The 18,929-nt window shown below is 46.6% G+C and overlaps 1 protein-coding gene across 1 annotated transcript; it reads left to right on the forward strand.

Annotated features, from left to right (window-relative positions):
• Positions 1-128: 128 nt before the first annotated feature.
• TUBD1 (tubulin delta 1) lies at positions 129-17,566 on the forward strand. Its single transcript, XM_041001503.1, has 9 exons — positions 129-311; positions 1,039-1,250; positions 2,200-2,347; positions 3,491-3,707; positions 4,862-5,093; positions 8,395-8,559; positions 13,658-13,798; positions 15,780-15,963; positions 17,065-17,566. The coding sequence occupies exons 2-9, from the start codon at positions 1,079-1,081 to the stop codon at positions 17,165-17,167; spliced, it is 1,362 nt and encodes a 453-aa protein (XP_040857437.1). The 5' UTR covers positions 129-311; positions 1,039-1,078; the 3' UTR covers positions 17,168-17,566.
• The last annotated feature ends 1,363 nt before the right edge of the window (positions 17,567-18,929 follow it).

Here is an 18,929-nt window from a genome sequence, read left to right on the forward strand (position 1 = left end):
TACCGCTAGGCGCCGGGTGCTGGCAAAAACATGCGCAAAACGCCAGGTGAAGCCGCGTCGGAAAACTGGGGCATGCGCACTGTGAGCTGAAGCGTTTGATGGTCAGTGAGCATGCGTACCTTATCAGACGTTGATAAATTGAAATCGAACAGGCGTAATTATCCTTTATGAATAGGAAAAAAAAAATACACAACAAAATTTCGTTTGTGGAACCTGCGCGTTCGTTCTTGGGCGCTTTTTTAGCGGTGCCAGTGAGCATGCGCGTGGTGAGGAGGTGGGGCCTCTTGAAGTTTGAACGGGACCGGAACCGTGTGAGTAGCGGCCGGTGGGGAGAGCGGACGCCCGGACTGTGCGCAGGCACGGGGTCGGTGGGCTCGGAAAGGCACCGAAGCCTTCAGAGCCGCGAGGGCAGGGCCTGCCCCGCAGGGTTGGCTCGCTGCCCACCGCCAGGTGCCTAGATCCGTGGGGAGGCCTGCTCTTGAGTCCTTGTTAGGGACCAGAAGACCCGCTCTCTGTCCTCTCTCCTGCTGTCTTCCCGGAGCTACATGCCGACCTTTTCTGTCAGGCTGACAGACTGGAGTTGACGGGAAGGCGGTTGGTGGGGAGAGACTTAACTAGACAAGAGAAAATGAAAGCTAATTGGAAGTGCGGTCGTTAATTTCTGATGTTTATATGGCGTGAAATGCGTACTGCTGATGCCTTCAACAAGCCTTCCTTTTGGACTTTTGTTTAAATAAGTGCTTGAGAACACTTGTGCTTGGTTGAAGTCCAAATCGGATGTTGGAAACTACAGAACTGGCTGTGAATGGATTAGGGAATCATGTATTACAAATCCTGAAACTACTTACAGTAATAATAGAACTTCTTTGAGTGACTGGCCCCTTGGGCAGCATAATCCTTTTTCCTCTTCAAAGCCATGCACATATGACACGTGGCATTTTAAAGTTATGTTTCTTGACCTGTAAGCACAAACTGCATTTTCTTCTTTTCCTACTAGTCATTTGCCGGGTCTAAAAGCCGGTATGGTTTCTATTGCAGGTGGCTCGGAGTTTTGAGGCGACCTGGGTTGCGGCTCAGTATGTCCGTGGTAACACTGCAGCTTGGCCAGTGCGGCAATCAGATTGGTTTTGAGGTGTTCGACACTTTGTTCAGTGACTCACACTGTTCCCAGATATTCTGCTCTAAGAAAGAGAATGAGGCCTATCTAGCGTCTTGCATGGAAAGATTCTTCAGGGAGGAGGAGAGTGGCGGTATGTGTGGCCCACAGTCCACTCCCACAGCCTCCTGGGAACCGGCCCTTTGTTCACCGTCTCAGCCTCCCGTCTCTGGCTCAGCTCTCACCCATCTAAAGCTCACCAGCCCAACTCCCCTCTTGAGCAGAGCTTCCTTCCTCCGTCTTACCTCCTCACTCAAGATTCTTGAGGGAAGAATGCTACTTCAACCAACTGCAATCCTGCATCTGACCCCGACCCCACTGCATATTCTGAGAACAGCTTCCGGTGACCTCCTAGTTACCAAAAGGAACTGCTCTTTGTGTAACTGCCTTCACTTCTCTACCTGGTTGGATGGCATTAGTCAAGCAAACCTCTTCTGCTCCTCAGTACCAGAACTTTCCCAGTGTTTGCACCATGTGCTGTCCTTTGTAGTGCTCTCTGGGAAATTTCAATCTCTGGTAATGTGCTTTCTCGGTCACATTAGTAGGGAGCTGGATGGTGAGATGCAGCAAGGACTGGAACCAGCACCCATGGGGGATGTCTGCGTTGCTCATGATGGCCTAACGTGCTACACCACAGTGCTGCCTCCTGCCCCGTCCATCAGTTCTACCACATCCTTTTCATCCTCTGTTCACACATTTGTGAGCATTGTGTGTGTGGTATTTTGTGCCTGTGACCGTGTTGCTCCCTTGGATGGATCCATCTGTGGTAGATCAGGTCACTGGTGTTCTGTGATGAAGCGTTAAGGTGTCTCCTTGTTCCCATGAAACCTACCAGGGCTGGTTGACATCATCTTTCTCTCAGCAGGCCTGATCATTGTAGCCCTTAGTGATTCATCTGAAAAGCAGCCCACTGCTGCCCCTCTAGATTTCTTTCCATTTTTAACGCCTAGATGTTATTTTTCGAACCTGGATGCTTATGATCTAAATTTCTCAAATAAGACACATGAAGTGCATTTTCTTTTTGATTTTGTTTCCCTTTTTAGTTCCAGTTGCCCGGGCTGTACTCGTTGACATGGAACCTAAAGTTATTAATCAAACACTGTCAAAGGCTGCTCAGTCAGGTCGATGGAAGTATGGTCAGCATGCGTGCTTCTGTCAAAAACAAGGTTCAGGAAACAACTGGGCATATGGGTAAGAAAATTCCTCATAGGTTTTCAGTTTTGATGCCGCTCCATTGTTGCTAACAGTTTATAGCTAGCAGACTGAGCATATAGCCTCGCAATTACTGTTTGGAAATTTCGAACCTGATATCATTCCGTCTCTGTATGTAACCTTCAGGTAAAGGAAATGATGAATCCAAGGAACCTGTGCCTGGTTTTTCATCTTCACTGACCTGCTGCAAACTAGCTTATTAGTATTGGCCAGTGCCACAGTCAGATTGGTTTTGAGGTGTTCAACACGTTGTTTAGCCACTCACACTGTTCCCAGATACTCTAAAAAAGAGAATGAGGCCTATCAAGCTTCATAGATGTAGTATTCTCACCCAGCAGGCAGTTCAGGGACGGGGAGTGCTGCAAAGAAGGGGTTCCCATGGTTCCTGCCCATTGTGCTTTCCTGGGGTTCTTGCATGCCCCAGGGCTGGCTTCTAGACATTCTGAATGGATTGATTTGGGGGAAGGTCAGCTGAAGGGATCTTTCTGGGCTCTCAGGGGCCTGAGAGTTGGAGAACCACTGCTCCAGGACCACTATTGTGACCTTTAAACAGGACATTGTCCCATCAGTTTGTAGAACCACCTTCTGATTGAAAGCTCCAGCTAAAGTGATGGCTTCTAAAAGAGAACATTCTATACCCTGTAAAGTTGCTCTAGTAGTTCTGTGTGCCCACTGAATATATTTCATTTGTATATTTAAAACTGTGTCCATCAGGGTACTTTTCATCAGTTAGTACACTTCCATAGCTTTAATTATTATTTCACAGCCAGAATTACAGAGAGGAAGGCAGAGACACACACAGATGTCTTCTATCCACTAGTTCACTAACCAGATAGCTAGAACTGCCAGAGGTGGGCCAGGTTAAGCCAGGAGCCTCTTCCAGGTTTCCCATGAGGGTAGCAGGGGCTCAAACACTTGAGTCATCTTGCACTGATTTTCCCAGCCACTGTACGAACCTGCACTCATGTTGGATGGCAGCATTGAAGGTGGTGGCTTTACCTGTTACACAACAGTGCTGGCCCCACTTCCATAGCTTTGAAAGGGCCCCTACCCAAATCATTTTATTGGTCTTGCACCTCTCTGGTTAAAATGAAACATGCTGTTTATCTCTTGTCACTGCAGTTACTCTGTTCATGGACCCAGGCATCAAGAATCAATAATGAACCTGATCCAGAAGGAAGTGGAGAAATGCGACTCTTTGAGTGGTTTTTTCATCATAATGAGTATGGCTGGGGGCACAGGATCAGGACTTGGGACCTTCATTACACAGAATTTACAAGATCAATTCTCAAACTCTTTGAGAATGAATCAGATTATATGGCCTTATGGAACTGGTGAGGTATGAAAATATTAACTGAAAATGTTTCCGTTTTCATTGCATTTTAAAAATATGGTTAAAAGATTGATCTCCTTTCTTTGGAAGTGTTAAATTACAACATCAAGAGTGACGATACAATATGAGATAGTCGTGTCACTTATCAGGGATACATTCTGGGAAAGATATCATTAGATGACTTCATTATTCTGCTTTCCTTTAAAAAAGGATTATAAAAATTTATTATGAAGGACGAAATTATGGAGAGAGAAAGAGAGAGAGGAAAAAGGAGTGACAGAAACAGAGGTCTTCTGGGCTTGGTGCAATGGCCCAATTTGCTAAAGCTCCCCCTGCAGGAGCCAGGATCCCATATAGGTGCCAGTTAGTTTCCAGCTGCTTCCCTTCCCATCCAGCACCCTGTTTGTGGAAAAGCAGTAGAAAACAGCCCAAGGCCTTGGGTCCCTGTGCCCACATGGGAGACCCAGAAATAGCTCCTGGCTACTAGCTTCAAGCCAGAGCAGCTCCGGCCACTGCAGCCATTTACAGAGTGAACCAGTGAATGGAAACTCTCTGTGTGTCTCTCCTCTCTCCCTTTTCTTTCTCTCTGCAACTCTGCATTACCAATAAAAATAAATTAATTAAAAAGAAAATTCCAAAGAAGATGACTATGCTTCTCTCAGAGAACCTTTCCCAGGTTGGTCCTTTAGCTACCCCATGTACAGCAGGGACCTTGGCTTCACGTTGGAGTTTATAGTGCCTTTGCCCACCGTCAGATCATCTTATTTCTTTCTACTGAGAGGAAATTTGTATGTGGGCCAATTTCTCATTGATCATTCCAATAGTATAAAGAAAACAAAGATGAGACAAGTCACCACAGGAAGCGATGAGGGAAGGGCCTGTAATGGTAACAGGCAATGTTTGTGGTACCCTGACCAAGTACATGGTACCATTCTCCATGCTTTACCTAATCCTCATAATTTTAAAAGGCTGTTTTAATTCTTACGCCCATGTTACAAATGAGGGAATATATCATAGATACTAAATAACTGGCTCATGTTCACCCAGCTAGAAAGCTGCAGAGCCAGGATTTTGAACTGCGAAGGAATGCCTTTCAAATCTACCCTCATCACCACTGTTCTCTCCTGTCTTTCTCATCTCTCACTTTTTCCCCCCTCCAGGTGATTGTTCAGAACTACAACTCCATCTTGACCCTGTCCCACCTGTACCGATCTTCAGACGCCCTCCTCGTTCATGAGAATGATGCCATCCATAAGATCTGTGCCAAGCTCATGAATATCAAGCAGATCTCCTTCCGTGACATAAACCAAGTCGTTGCGCACCAGCTGGGGAGTGTGTTCCAGCCCACTTACTCTGCTGAAGGCTCATCTCACTACAGAAGAAATCCTCTAGGTATCACCCCTCTCATGCTCTTAGCAAGCAAAAGTCTTAGGTCCTCCAAGTTGATGCTTTACCATCTCCTTCTGTCTGCCCAGAGTATTCTCAGGTTTCCATCCTCTCCAAAACCTTTCTTCAGACCTGCTCAGGGCTCTTCTAAGCTTCTGAACTGTCCTATGGAAAAATTTTGAGAAATTGCTTAATTTCTCAGAAAAACAATATAGAGATAAACACTGATTCCATTATCTGGGTTCTTTTTCTTCTTTAATTGCAACTCATTGTTTTTAAGATTTATTTTATTGTTATTACAAAGTCAGATACACAGAGAGGAGGATAGAGAGGAAGTGGAGCTGCCGGGATTAGAACCAGTGACCATATGGGATCCTGGCACATTCAAGGTGGGGACCTTAGCCACTAGGCCATGCCGCCAGGCCCTGCAACTCATTTTTTAAAAATATTTATTTATTTTTATTGGAAAGTCAGATTTAGAGAGAGAAGGAAAGACAGAGAAAAAGATCTTCTGGTTCACTCCCCAAGTGGCCACACCTGCCAGAGCCAGAAGTCTAGAGCTCCTTCCAGATTTCCCATACAGATGCAGAGTCTCAAGGCTTTGGGCCATCCTCTACTGCTTTCCCAGGGTACAAGCAGGGAGCTGGATGGGAAGTGAAGCAGCTGGGATACATACCAGTAACCATATGGGATCCTGGCATGTGCAAATTGAGGACTTTAGCTACTAAGCCACCGTGCCAGGCCCTTTAACTTTGTGAGATCTAATTCACAAGCCATACAAATTAGTTTACTTTTTAACATGTTCACCAACCATTATATTCACCACTGTATTAAAAACCCTACAGCTATAACAGTTGCTCCCTATTTTCACTCAGAGCCTCTGGTCCTAGGTGCCCACTAGTCTCCTTTCCATATCCCTGGATTTGTCTTTTCTAAATGGAATGGTACAATATGCAGCCTTTTGTGATTGGCTTCTTTCACTTAGCATAGTGTGTTCAAAGTTCATTCACATCATAATATGTCAATTCTTCATTCCTTTAATGGCTGAATAACATCCCATTGTATGGACACATCATGTTTTGTTTATCCATTCACCCCTTATCAGACATCTAGGTTGTTTCTACCTTCCTTTTTTTTTTTAAGATTTATTTATTTTTATTGGAAAGTCAGATGTACAGAGAGGAGGAGAGGCAGAAAGATCTTCCATCTGATGGTTAATTTCCTGGTGGCTGCAATGGCTGGAGCTGAGCTGATCTGAAGCCAGGAGCCAGAAGACTCCTCTGGGTCTCCCATGCGGGTAGAGGATCCCAAGACTGGGCTGTCCTCAACTACTTTCCCAGGTCACAATTAGGGAGCTGGATGGGAAGTAGAGTTACTAGGATTAGATCCCGTGCCCATTTGGGGTTCTGGCACGTTCAAGGCGAGGGCTTTAGCCAGTAGAAATAGCACTAGGCACGTTTCTACCTTTCAAATAAGTAAATCTTATAAAAATGTATTTACTGGGCCCGGCATGATGGTTCAGGAGCAAAATCCTCACCTTGCAAATTGCTGGGATTCCATATGGGTTGTGTCCTGGCTGCTTCACTTCCTATCCAGCTCCCTGCTTGTGGCCTCTGAGCTAGTGTTGTGGCATCAGAATAGGCTGCCAACTGCAAAGCAGGCATCCCAAATCAAAATGCCAGACTCCAGTTCCAGTCCAGGTTCCTGCTAATACAATTGGGAATGCAGCAGAAGATGGCTCAGATGCTTGGCCTCTTGCCACCCAGGCTCCTGGCTTCAGCCTGGCCAGGTACTGGGTGTCACAGCCATTTTGGGAGTGAACCAATCAGTGGAAGATCTCTTCCTGCCACTCTGTCTTTCCAAGAAGTAAAAAAAAATATATATATATATATATTTTTTTTTACAAAAGCAGCAATCTCCCTTCAACTGGTTGCTGCTATTGTAACCAGAGCATTTGTTTCCTTAGAGACGGATTTTGCTGTGTGCACAGTTTGTAGTTACCACTCATTTGCAGCTTCCTTGGAGCAGTGTGCCTTGTTAATTTCTGTGCATCCCACAGGACTTACCATATTGGGTACACATCTGTTCACTCCATTAATATTTATATATTCCTGCTGTGTGCCAGGGACTGTAGTAAATGTTGGGGAGATAGTGGGGAGTCATCACAGGCTGTGTCAGTTTAACAGAAACATTAATCAAATAATGACACCAAGAACATGTAATTGCAGACTTCAGTGGTCTGACATCTCCAGGGGAATGTGTCATAAAGGAATTAGATCTAGGCTGAAGGGTCAGAGAAATCTGCCTTAAGGGAATGACTTTGATTTAATAATAATAATAAAAAATATTTATTGGGCTGGCACATTGGCTCAATTGGCTAATGCTCTACCTACAAGCACTGGCATCCCAAGTGGGGGCCACTTTGTGTTCCACTGCCGGTCCAGCTCCCTGCTTGGGACCTGGGAAAACATCAGAGGAAGACCCAAAGCTTTGGGAACCTGCACCCATGTGGGAGATTTGAAAGAAGTTCCTGGCTCCTGACTTAAGATTTGTATTTTACAGAAAAGGACGTGGCCACTTATTGGGATGCCTGCACCCCAAGTCAGAGGAACCTTTTAAGCCCCAGCCCCTCTGCTTCTAATGTAGCCATTTATGCAGCATTTTGGTAGAAGTTTGTGTCAAAATTTGTTGTTTTCTTTTGGCAGGAGATACGAACTTATGCTTAATGTTATAAAGTTTATGATTCATGTTGTAGTAATACAGCTTTTTCTCACCTTTAGGTATTTTCTATAAATAAATAAGACAGCTGTGAACATAAAGCAACTTCGCCTTTCTCCTTAGTTCTATTTCACAATAAATACAAGTTTCTAGAGACTGTCACATTCTTGCCTCTAGGAATTACTAATCTTGTCTTCTTTCCAAGTCAAGTTTTGTGTTCACAGGTTCTGATTATCATTTAAGCAGGTAAAATAAATAAAAGATGTAGGAAAATTCCTCAAGGAATCTCTAGTGAGTGCAGTGACAAGACAAGTGGCTCTGTTCTCAGGCTGGCTTTGTTTCTCTAGGATTTAGCTAAATATTTCACTGACATTTCCAGGTACTCAGCTTCTGAATTCTTGTTTTCTCCTTGGCAAAATGTTTTCTTACCCATGCTGAAATGAAGCAAAGATGGGTTTGTTGTAGAGGCTGTCTCTGAAATTTTATTTTAAATAATTCTAGTCCTTAGAGCAGAACATTTGGCTTGGGAAATCATCAAATCATGATTGTGACATAGACCAACAGCAACTGATTTTTTTTTTCTTTACAGGAGACTTAATGGAGAATTTAGTGCCCCATCCTGAATTCAAAATGCTGGGTGTTCGCAACATTCCTCAAATGTCAGAGAATTCATTGGCATACAGTGCATTTACTTGGGCCGGTCTCCTCAAGCATCTGAGACAAATGCTAATTTCTAATGCAAAAATGGAAGAAGGTATAGTATTTTAAGATCTATGCAGCCCAGGCCTAGTGTGATGGCTCAGTGCAAGTGCTGGGATCCCATCCCCATCCAGCTCCCTGCTTGTTGCCTGGAAAAGTAGTAGAGGATGGTCCAAAGCCTTGGGATCCTGCACTCACATGGGGAACCTGGAAGAAGCTCTAGACTTCTGGCTTTGGATAGGCTGAGCTCCGGCCATTGCAGCCATGTGGGGAGAAAACCAGTGGATGGAAGATCTTTTTCTCTGTCTCTCTCTTTGTAAATCCGATTTACCTTTCCAATGAAAATTAATAAATCTTAAAAAAATTAATATAATATGCACAAGCTGGGGGAAATGCCTGGCCTGGAACTCTCAATAGAAACCAGCTTGGGCTAGTTGAAATCACTGCCCCTTCTTCAAGTCAGGGAGCTTCCTGTGAAAACATAGAGGGCATCCCAGAAGAGCTTTTTGGTTTTTTTCCTCTTCTTTCCTTTTCCCTTTACATTTCACTTGAAAGGCAAGCAGAGAGAGACCCTTAGAGATCTTCTGTCTGCTGATGGACTCCTCAAATTCCCAGCATTGCCAAGGCTTGTCTGGCTCCAACCAGGGGCCTAGAGCTCAGTCTGCATCTCTCACAAGGATAGCAGAGGTCCAGTATGTACGCCAAAAACTGCTGCTGCCTGTTGGGGTACAAACCAGCAGGAAGCTACAATGGGGGGAGGAACCAGGACTAGAACCAGGCACTCTAACAACACGAGGAACGGGCCTCCTTAGCAACGTCCTAACTGCTGCATCATGTACTCACTGGAAGGGCTTCTTCACTACTTGGCAGCTTATTACCCAGCGTTTCAGGGGCTGGCACTGTGGCACAGGTGGTTAAGCCACTGCCTGCTGTTGCCTGCATCCCACGTGGACACCAATTCAAGTCTGATCTAGCTCTGCTGCCTGAGAGGGAAGCAAGGATGGCCCAAGAGCTTCAATAGACCAGGGGTGGGAAATCTTTCTTGCGCTCTGTTTCTCACTTTCCATCTCTTTCAAGTAAACAGATCTGTTAAAAAGCAATAAAGAGAGCGCACAAGGAAGGTAAAATCTTTGCAGCTGTAGGTGCCATGATTTTGCCCTTGCCCTTGCATGCCAGCGTTGCCAGGCATGGGCTCCAGTTTGTGAACTGTTTCTATTATTTCCAAGGCTTTGCCCAGCTAGCTCCTAAGGCCCATGCCATTCAGGTTCCCTGTTTTGCTTTGTCTTAAAGCTTCAGAGTTTTCTCTTGGTCTTCAGCATCCTCAGACTCCTTGGGGCGGGCCTTTCACTCATCTCTATAGAACAGTCTTCCCGAGGGTGGGGACTTTTGCCTGTCTTGTGTTCTGTTGGTGCCTGTCAGTCTTGTGCAGCACTGGCCCAGCCGGGCTGGCACTCACTTCTTGGCTGAATGAGATCCCCTGGGCCCTGGACAGACCCTCCTAGACTCCGCAGCCTCACGTGACTCTCACAGACAGCGAGGTGATCTACTTGGCTGCTTTACTGATGAGCACACGTCTTGATGAGTCACATCACTCCTGCTGTCCCCTTGCTGGAGGCACAGGACACTGGCTGCCAATCTGGCCGAGGGAGGTACCTTTCGGTGTGGAAGCTTCTCTGTAGGGCTGTGTCTGGTGTCACCAAGGCTGGGGCCTCGCTGGCTTGGTCTTTTCTGAGCAGAAGCCTTCTCCTGGGGACGAGGGGGCTCTCCCCCTGCTGCAGGGCACAGGCACCCTCACTGCTGCTCACACACACGTCCCCTCCTCTCCTGCTGCCTAGAGTGCCACTGCAGGCACACATTTCAGCTTCCCTCAGTTGAATAATTACTTGTTTGCTTGCCAGCTCACAGTGTCTTGTTGCCATTATCCTCTCATCCCTTTTTTGCTTTCTTGTGCATTCATGTTAAGAAAGCTCCTCTCAGCTCAGCAGGGTCTGGGAGGGAGTTGCAAGAAGCTGCTGTGTTGTCACGAGTGTTGTTTTCTCAGCACACATGGCTCACCGCAAGGTGCAAGCACGCAGGCTTCCGACCTGTGGCAGTGAACGCTCTCCACACTCACTTGACTTAGCTTATGGAGCTGACTTAGCAGTGCCAGAAGTGTGGCGAGAAGCAGAAAGATTACATCTTAAAGCAGTGCTTCCTGAATTTTTTGGCGTCAGTACTTGTTTTTCTAGCAGTACCTGTTAACGTCTGAGGGAACACAGAGTCCCTCGGGGTAGCATGAGATGTTCTGTCCTGAGCTAGCTTAGATCACTGAACCAGTTTGCTCTGTCATCTTCCTACATGTGACTTGAGGGTATCAATAGTTTTTCACAGTTACAGTTTGAACCTATGTAAAAATGATGTGTTTGTGGCACAAACCAGGTAGAAGGATCTGGTTTTATAATCGTTCCTCTGTAATCCAACTGCTCTGGTTGAGTCACTCCCTTTCTAAGCCATCAGCAGTGCGTCCATTTGCACATGTCGTAGCAACAGTGGCGAACAGGGATCTCAGAGTGGGTGGGGAGGAAGTGACACTCACACAGCTGTCACTGCTGTAGTACACTCTTGGTTATGAAGGCCAGCCCCGGCCAGCACAGGAGCTGACACTATGCGTACGTGCTTGCCAGCAGGCAGGGACAAGTTGGAAGGCTGCTTTCTCTGCCACTCCTGTCCCCTAATGAGTCATCTCCCCTTGGGTGAAATTTCACCCACTGCCACCAGAGGCCCCCAGAGGTTCCATCCTGTGAACCCAAGTCCAGGACGCAGTGCTCTGGGAGCACTAAGGGGTTTGTGCTGCTCAGCCAAGTCTGAGCACAGCCCCTTGTCCCATACACTGGGGATGACTGAAAGGCACTCCTTTTCGTACACAGGAGAAGTGGATGGCACCCAGGACGGCTTCACAGGATAATGCTGACAGTGTCAAGGTGAAAATATAAGGTCTGGGGGCCTGGCACAGTAGCTTAGTGACTAAAGTCCTCACCTTGCATGTGCCAGGATTCCATATGGACGCCAGTTTGTGTCTTAGCTGCTCTACTTCCCATCCAGCTCCCAGATCCCTGCTTGTGGTCTGGGAAAGCAGTTGTGGATGGCACAAGGCCTTGGGACCCTACACTTGCATGGGATACCTGAGAGTAGTTCCTGGCTCCAGATCTGCTCAGCTCCGGCTGTTGTGGCCACTTGGAGAGTTAACCAGTGGATGGAAGATCTTTGCCTATGTCTCTCCTCTCTGTAAATCTGACTTTGCAATTAAACAAAAAAAAAAGAAGGAAAAAATATGTATAAAGTCTGGGAAAATCCTCCCCATGGCCTTTGACTTGGCACTGTGCTGTAAGCTAAATAATGAGCTTACTGGTTTATTATCATCCCATTTAAAAACATTCTGAAATTCTGTATCACTGATTGATTTATTTGGACTACTCCCTCGCCTTGAACACGCCAGGATCCCATATGGGCACTGGTTCTAATCCTGGCGGCTCCACTTCCCATCCAGCTCCCTGCTTGTGGCCTGGGAAAGCAGTTGAGGACGGCCCAAAGCCTGGGGACCCTGCACCCGTGTGGGAGACCCGGAAGAAGTTCCTGGATCCTGGCTTCGGATCGGCATAGCATCGGATTAATTCATGTATGTGAAAACTAAAGAGGGACAGCTCTGAGGGTGTATTGGGATAAAAACAGAGTTGTAGAGAACAAACCAGACCCCACAATGACATATTTTTGGTCCTACAGTTTGCTTTTTGACATACTTGCATACTATAACCTTCTTTCCCATTCAGCTCATGGGGACACATCTCATTCTTTTCTGATAATTAAGCACTCGTCTGTGATATATGTGTCACAATACACATCTGCACAGGGATTAAAGAGCCAAATAATTTACAAGATAAGCCCTCAGACCTCTCCCTACCTCGGCCTCCCAAGAGCCAGCAGTGTGTTCATCTCTGTGTACCTGCTTACAGACTCACCCAGGTAGTATCTGTCACCGTGCAGGACTAAAGGTCAGGGCACAATGGTTTGTCCCACATTGCTTCCTGAGACCTGTGAGCCCCCGTTTCCCCCATGCCCTTCCCACCGGCCAAGGCAGACTTCAGCTTTATATCATCGTGACCAAGGAGACACTGCCCACAGTGCAGCCACAGCCTCTACTGGGGCTGTTTCTCCTTTGCTGCATACTTTTTAAATTGTCTTCAGATTTTATAATTTCCCTGTTGGTTTAGTTTTTCCATGTTATGGAGAGGGACACTTATACACAAGAGAAAGAGATCTTCCAGTTCTGGTTCACATGCAAATGGCCACAATAGTAGGATTGGTCCAGGCCAAAGCCAGGAGCTTGGAATTCTAACTGGGTCTCCCATGTAGGTTCAGAGATCGAAGAATGTAGATCATTTTATAGTGCCTTCCCTGGCACATTAGCAGGAAGCTGGATTTGAAGCAGAACAACCAGGACTTGAACCAGTGCCCACGTGAGATGCTGATGCTGCAGGTAACAGTTTACCCAGCCATGCCACAATGCCAGCCCCCATCCCTTAATGTCTGTCTGTGTCTTGTGTGTTCATAAAGATCTGCAGGTTGAAGCTTGCCCTTCTGTAGGTGTGTAAGTTTTGGCACCACCACAATCAGGGTATTTTTAGCATCCCCCAAAGTTCCTTTGGACCCTTTGTTGGGGAATGTGGGCAGCATTCACCAGCAGCTGGGTGTGCTGGGAAGGCGGGACTTGGGCCTGCACAACTCCACCTGTAGTCCAGGATGTGGGCCTCCTGAGTGGTAGCTGAGCCTTGTGCCCACAGCACCTGCCCAGCAGGCAAGCTTCTGAGACCCAATGATTGCACTTAGCATGAGGATTTTTGGATTCATCAGTGTTGCTGCTCTTATCAATACTTAGTTCCAGTTCCTTTTGATGGCCAAGTAGAATTCCATTGCACGTATTTATGCCATTCTTGAATATTCCATGGTATTTCATCCCTTTCTCAGAACTGAGTATTTTAAGTCACTTTAGGGCAATTAGATAAGAACTTTTAAACAATTAGAGAAAGCATCAGTTTTACACGTCAAAAATTTATGTAAAACATACATACACACACAGACTCCATTCTGAACTCTCTCTGTGTCCATGTGTGAGGCAGGTATTAACTGGAAAGTACGACCTCCTTCGTCAAGACTTCCTGCCCTGGACAAACCGTTCGTCAGCCAGGAGCTGCACTTCAACACTTCCATTGCTAACCTGCTCATCCTTCGTGGAAAAGAAGTGCACAGTGCAGATCTGGGTAAGCAAAAATTAAAGTTCAGCCCCCGCCTTCCCAGGACTGGCCTAGTGCTCCCTCTGACTGGGGGCTTAAGTCCCGTGTCACACCGGGTGGCAGAGTGGGCTCGGGGCACAGTTACAGCATGGGGACTGTTACTAATGAAGGGGAGAGCAGGAACTGTGGGACAGCACTGGCCCCTGTGACAGCATTCTGAAAGCTCAGGAGGCTTATCTGCTTCCTCTAGCAAATCTTTAGGTTTATTTTAACCTTACTTTATGACCTCAACATTATCTGAAATTTTCAGAAAACTTCCACATTTTTTGTTTCCTGGTGTTTATAAGGAAAACCCAACAATGCAGCTTTGATGGCACCTCTTAAAGAATTAATCATGAAAGTGCTTGGAGTGGCAAGATTGGCAGCGATTCATAACCAATGAAATATCAAACCACCTAAGCAAGAACCTCAGAGCATACCCTACATCCGGGACCTGGGGAGGGTGGGAAACTGGGTGGGCCTTCTCACTTAAATACCCCCCTTTAAACATGAAGGAAACAATATGGAAAAAATAATAGTCTTACCTACTTTCCTGTAGCCCTTGAACCTTTTTACCCTAATTAACTATGTAAAGATTGTCAAAATAAAATTAATTAATTAAAAAAAGAAGAAAAAAACAGAAAAAAAGAATCATGAAAAACAAATCTTTTCAAGTCTATCAGATATTTTCTTTATATTTGCCATTCTAAATTTTAAAATGAAAGAATTAAAATATTGTATTCAATTCTAGAGACAGACAGAGAATTCCCCTGTGCTTGTTCACTCCCCCAAATGCCTGCAGTGGGCAGGGCTGGTCTAGGCTGAATCCAGGGACTCAATCTAGGCTTCGCACAGGGTGGCAGAGATCCAGTCACTCAAACCATTCCCGTCTGCCGCACCCCGTGGCCTACAATAGCATGAGGGTAGATTTAGGAGCTAGAGCTGGAAATTAAACCTAGGCAGTTGGGGGATGTAGGAGTCTTAAGTGATGTCTCAACTGCTAGGCCAAATAAGGGAATTGTGGGGTGGGCGCTGAGACTCAGAGGGTCAGGCCATCTCTTTGGAAAACTGCATCTCTTTTGAGTGCAGGTTCACGTCCTGGCTGCTCTGCTTCTGAACCTACCCCCTGCTAATGTTCCAGGAAGCAGGAACGACAGCCTAAAGCCTTGGGTCTCTGCCACCCACATGAAGACAAGCATGGAGATCCTGGATCCTGGTTTTAGCTTGAGCCAGCCTAAGCTGCTGTGGCCATCTGGGGAATAACCAGCAGATACAAGATCTCTGCCTACCTTTCAAAGAAATAAATGTTTTTTAAAAAATTAAACATACAAAGTGGAGTTGGAGGGCAACAAAATGTTCATTGCCATCTCAGTTGAGCAATTCACCTGTTTTGGTAGTTTTCACATTTTCTTTCTTAAAAACAAAAATTATTTATTTTTATTGGAAAGGCAGATTTACAGAGAAGGACAGATCTTCCATCCACTGGTTCACTCCCTTAGTGGCAGCAGTGGCCAGAGCTGAGCCAATCTGAAGTCAGGAGCCATGAACTTCCTCTGGGTCTTTCACATGTGGCACAGGGTCCCAAGGTTTTGGGCCATTCTCTGTTGCTTTCCCAGGCCACAAGCAGGGAGCTAGGCAGGAAGTAGAGCAGCCAGGACACGAACCAGCACCCATATAGGATCCCAGTGTGTGCAAATTGATGACTTTAGCCACTAGGCTACTGCACTGGGCCCTACATTTTCTTCTTAATGATTCTCTGAATAGCGTGAATTATTCCTACTTTGTTAATGCAATAGAGACACTTTAGTGCTCACTTTGGCAGCACATATACTAAAGTAGGGATACTTTACCCAAAAGCTAGTTTGAAAGTAAAAATATAAGGTTTTTGGTGAAATGGATGCCAGTGAGTGCTCCCTCGTTTGTTTCCACAGTGAATACTCACACTATTTGCTTGTTGTTTCTCCTCTAGGGGGATTTAAAGAGCCAGCACTTTACACATCCTGGTTAAAGCCTGCGAATGCCTTCCACGTGTGGAAGACCCAGCGAGGCTTTAGAAAGTACGAGAAGTCTGCAGCGTTGGTCAGCAACAGCCAGTTCTTAGTAAAACCTCTCGACAGGATTGTCGGCAGAGCGTGGAATATGTTTGCTTCAAAGTAAGTGGACACTCAGACCGAGAGCCACACGAACGAGAGGCGGACAGTGCCACCATGCTGGAGGCAAGGGTTGGTGGTCGCCACACGGTGGTCCTGACGGCTTGGCACGTCTGTTCCACATTCCACCTCCTCATGTACACAAGGGAGAGGAGGAGAGGCTATTCCAGTCCGCACATGGCTGCAGCCAGGAGCCAGCAGTTTCCTCTGGGTCTCACGTGTGGGTGCGGGAGCCCAAGGACTTGGGGCATCCTCTGCTGCTTTGCCAGGCCATAAGCAGAGAGCTGGATGGGAAGTGGAGTAGACAGGATGCAAACCAGTGCCCACGTGGGATGCCAACGCCTGGAGGTAGAGGATCAGCCTGTTGAACTATCTCACCAACACCCACACTGGGTTCTGACAGAACATAGGTGATGAACTGAGTCAGTTGTGTAATAACCCCTTGGTTTGGGCCTGTCGTGGTAGCCTAGTGGCTAAAATCCTCACTTTGCATTGCTGGGATCTCATGTGAAAGCCGGTTCATATCCCAGCTGCTCCACTTTCCTTCCAGCTCCCTGTTAATGAGTTGGGAATGCCATAGAGGATGGCCCAGTTTTGGGACCCTGCACTCATGTGGGAGACCCAGAAGCTCCTGATCAACTCAACTCTGGCCATTGCAGCCAATCTGGGAGTGAACCAGCAGATGGAAAGTCTCTGTGTCACTACTTCTGTCTGTAAATCTGACTTTCCAATAAAAATAAACAACTCTCACAAGAAAAAAAGTTACTCATGGGGCTGGCACTGTGGCAAAGGTGGCTGAGCTGGCATCTGCAGTGCCAACGTCCCATATGGATGCTATTCCACTTGGAGCCCACCTCTCTGCTTACGGCCTGGGACAGCTCTGGATGGCCCAACAGCTTCAGCCTCTGGACCCACTTGGGAGACCTGGAAGAAACTCCAGGCTTTAGCCCGGCCCAGTCCCAGTTACTGTGGCCATCTGGAGAGTGAACCAGTGGATGAAAATTCCTCTCTCTGTAACCCTACTTTCAAATAAATGTCTTTTAAGAAAAAGTTCCTGATTATCCTGAAATCGCTGACTTCCCATTTTCTGTGTTGTTCCACCAGAGCCTACCTGCACCAGTACACCAAGTTCGGAGTGCAAGAGGAGGACTTTCTGGACAGCTTCACATTACTAGAGCAGGTGATTGCCAGCTACCGCAGCCTCTGAGCAGGAACGAAGGGAAGCACCTTCGGGCACTTCCGGAGCAAGCTGTCCTCCATCAGGCTCCCAGATCGTGTCTGCCGAAGGAGCAGAGCAGGGTGCCGATTCCATTCTGCTCACTCTACCCACGGAAAACGAGAAAAACTTTAAAAATGGAGAGTATCATGTTTTCAATGAAAACGTTGCTGTGTTTCTTATAAGAAAATGCTGCTTCTGTGAGGAACTTTGAACTGCTCTGCTGAGATGGGGGACTGCCACAGCTGTCCTCCTTGTCCCCATGTTCCATATTGTGTCCTCACTCCAAAAGAGACACTGAACAGTAAGCTAGCATTCACAGCACCGCCTCCAGCCCACTGTGCCCCTCTCCACGTGCAATTGGATGCTTTGACCACAGGAGGGCGACTTTGTCAAACACTACAATGGTGACAATATGCATCTGAATGATCTCTAACTGGGCCAGGTTTTCCACTCAATGCAGCTTTTCAAAAATAAATATCCTGGGGCCCGGCGCCATGGCCTAGCAGCTAAAGTCCTCGCTTTGAACGCGCCGGGATCCCATATGGGCACTGGTTCTAATCCCGGCAGCTCCACTTCCCATCCAGCCCCCTGCTTGTGGCCTGGGAAAGCAGTTGAGGATGGCCCAAAGGTGTGGGAGACCTGGAAGAAGTTCCTGGATCCTGGCTTCGGATCTGAATAGCACCAGCCATTGTGCTCACTTGGGGAGTGAATCATCGGACGGAAGACCTTCCTCTCTGTCTCTTCTCCTCTCTGTATATCTGACTTTCCAATAAATAAAATAAACCTTTAAAATAAATAAATAAATATCCTGGGTCCAGCGCAATAGCGCAGTGGTTAAGGTCTTCGCCTTTAACATGCCGGGATCCCATATGGGCGCTGGTTCTAATTCCGGCAGCCCCGCTTCCCATCCAGCTCCCTGCCTGTGACCTGGGAAAGCAGTCGAGGACGGCACAAAGATTTGGGACCCTGCACCCGCTTGGGAGACCCAGGAGGCTCCTGGCTTCAGACTGGCACAGCTCCAACCGTTGCAGCCGCTTGGGGAGTGAACCATCGGATGGAAGATCTTCCTCTGTGTCTCTCCTCCTCTGTATATCCGCCTTTCCAATAAAAATAAATAAATAAATAAATATCCAGATTTTGGTAAATGCTAGCCATGCCTAAATGCAAAATTAAATAAGGGCATGTGCCCTTCCCCCCTATTTTTTTTTTTTTTTTTTTGCTTTCTGAGTATGAGAAAATTGTTCAGCTTGTGCTTTGGTTCCTCAGTGTTTTCTGTGTTACTGATGGGAGGTCAGCTGCTGGGGAAGCCAGTTCTGTGCTGTGCAGTGAGAGAGACAGAGCTTTCACCTACATTTCCCACTTGAGAAAACGATCATGGGGAGGTAGAGGGCTTGATGGAATGGATACACACGCACTCACCCAAAGAGCAAAACCGGTGTGGACGCTGGCAGCCGAGCCGGAGGGGACGTTCTTTCCATCAGACACGTCACAGGCAGGGCCCTTACACGTAGGAACATTCCCTTTCTGCCCAATCTACTAGTGATGACTTATTTTCATATGGAAAAATGACTGTGCAGGCTCACTTTTTTCCATATGGAAAAGATTGCCTTTCCGCTCCTGTTCTTATCAGCAGCTGTTATGATTTAAAATACTAGACCCTGTCTTTTTTTTTTTTTTTAAAGAAATTTCTTTACTTTTATTGGAAAGTCTGATTAACAGAGAGAAGCAGAGACAGAGAAAGATCTTCCAT

The sequence above is a fragment of the Ochotona curzoniae genome, unplaced genomic scaffold (genome assembly GCF_017591425.1).
Source record: "Ochotona curzoniae isolate NIBS_2020 unplaced genomic scaffold, NIBS_Ocur_1.0 scaffold_2453, whole genome shotgun sequence".
In the NCBI taxonomy this organism is placed as follows: Eukaryota; Metazoa; Chordata; class Mammalia; order Lagomorpha; family Ochotonidae; genus Ochotona; species Ochotona curzoniae.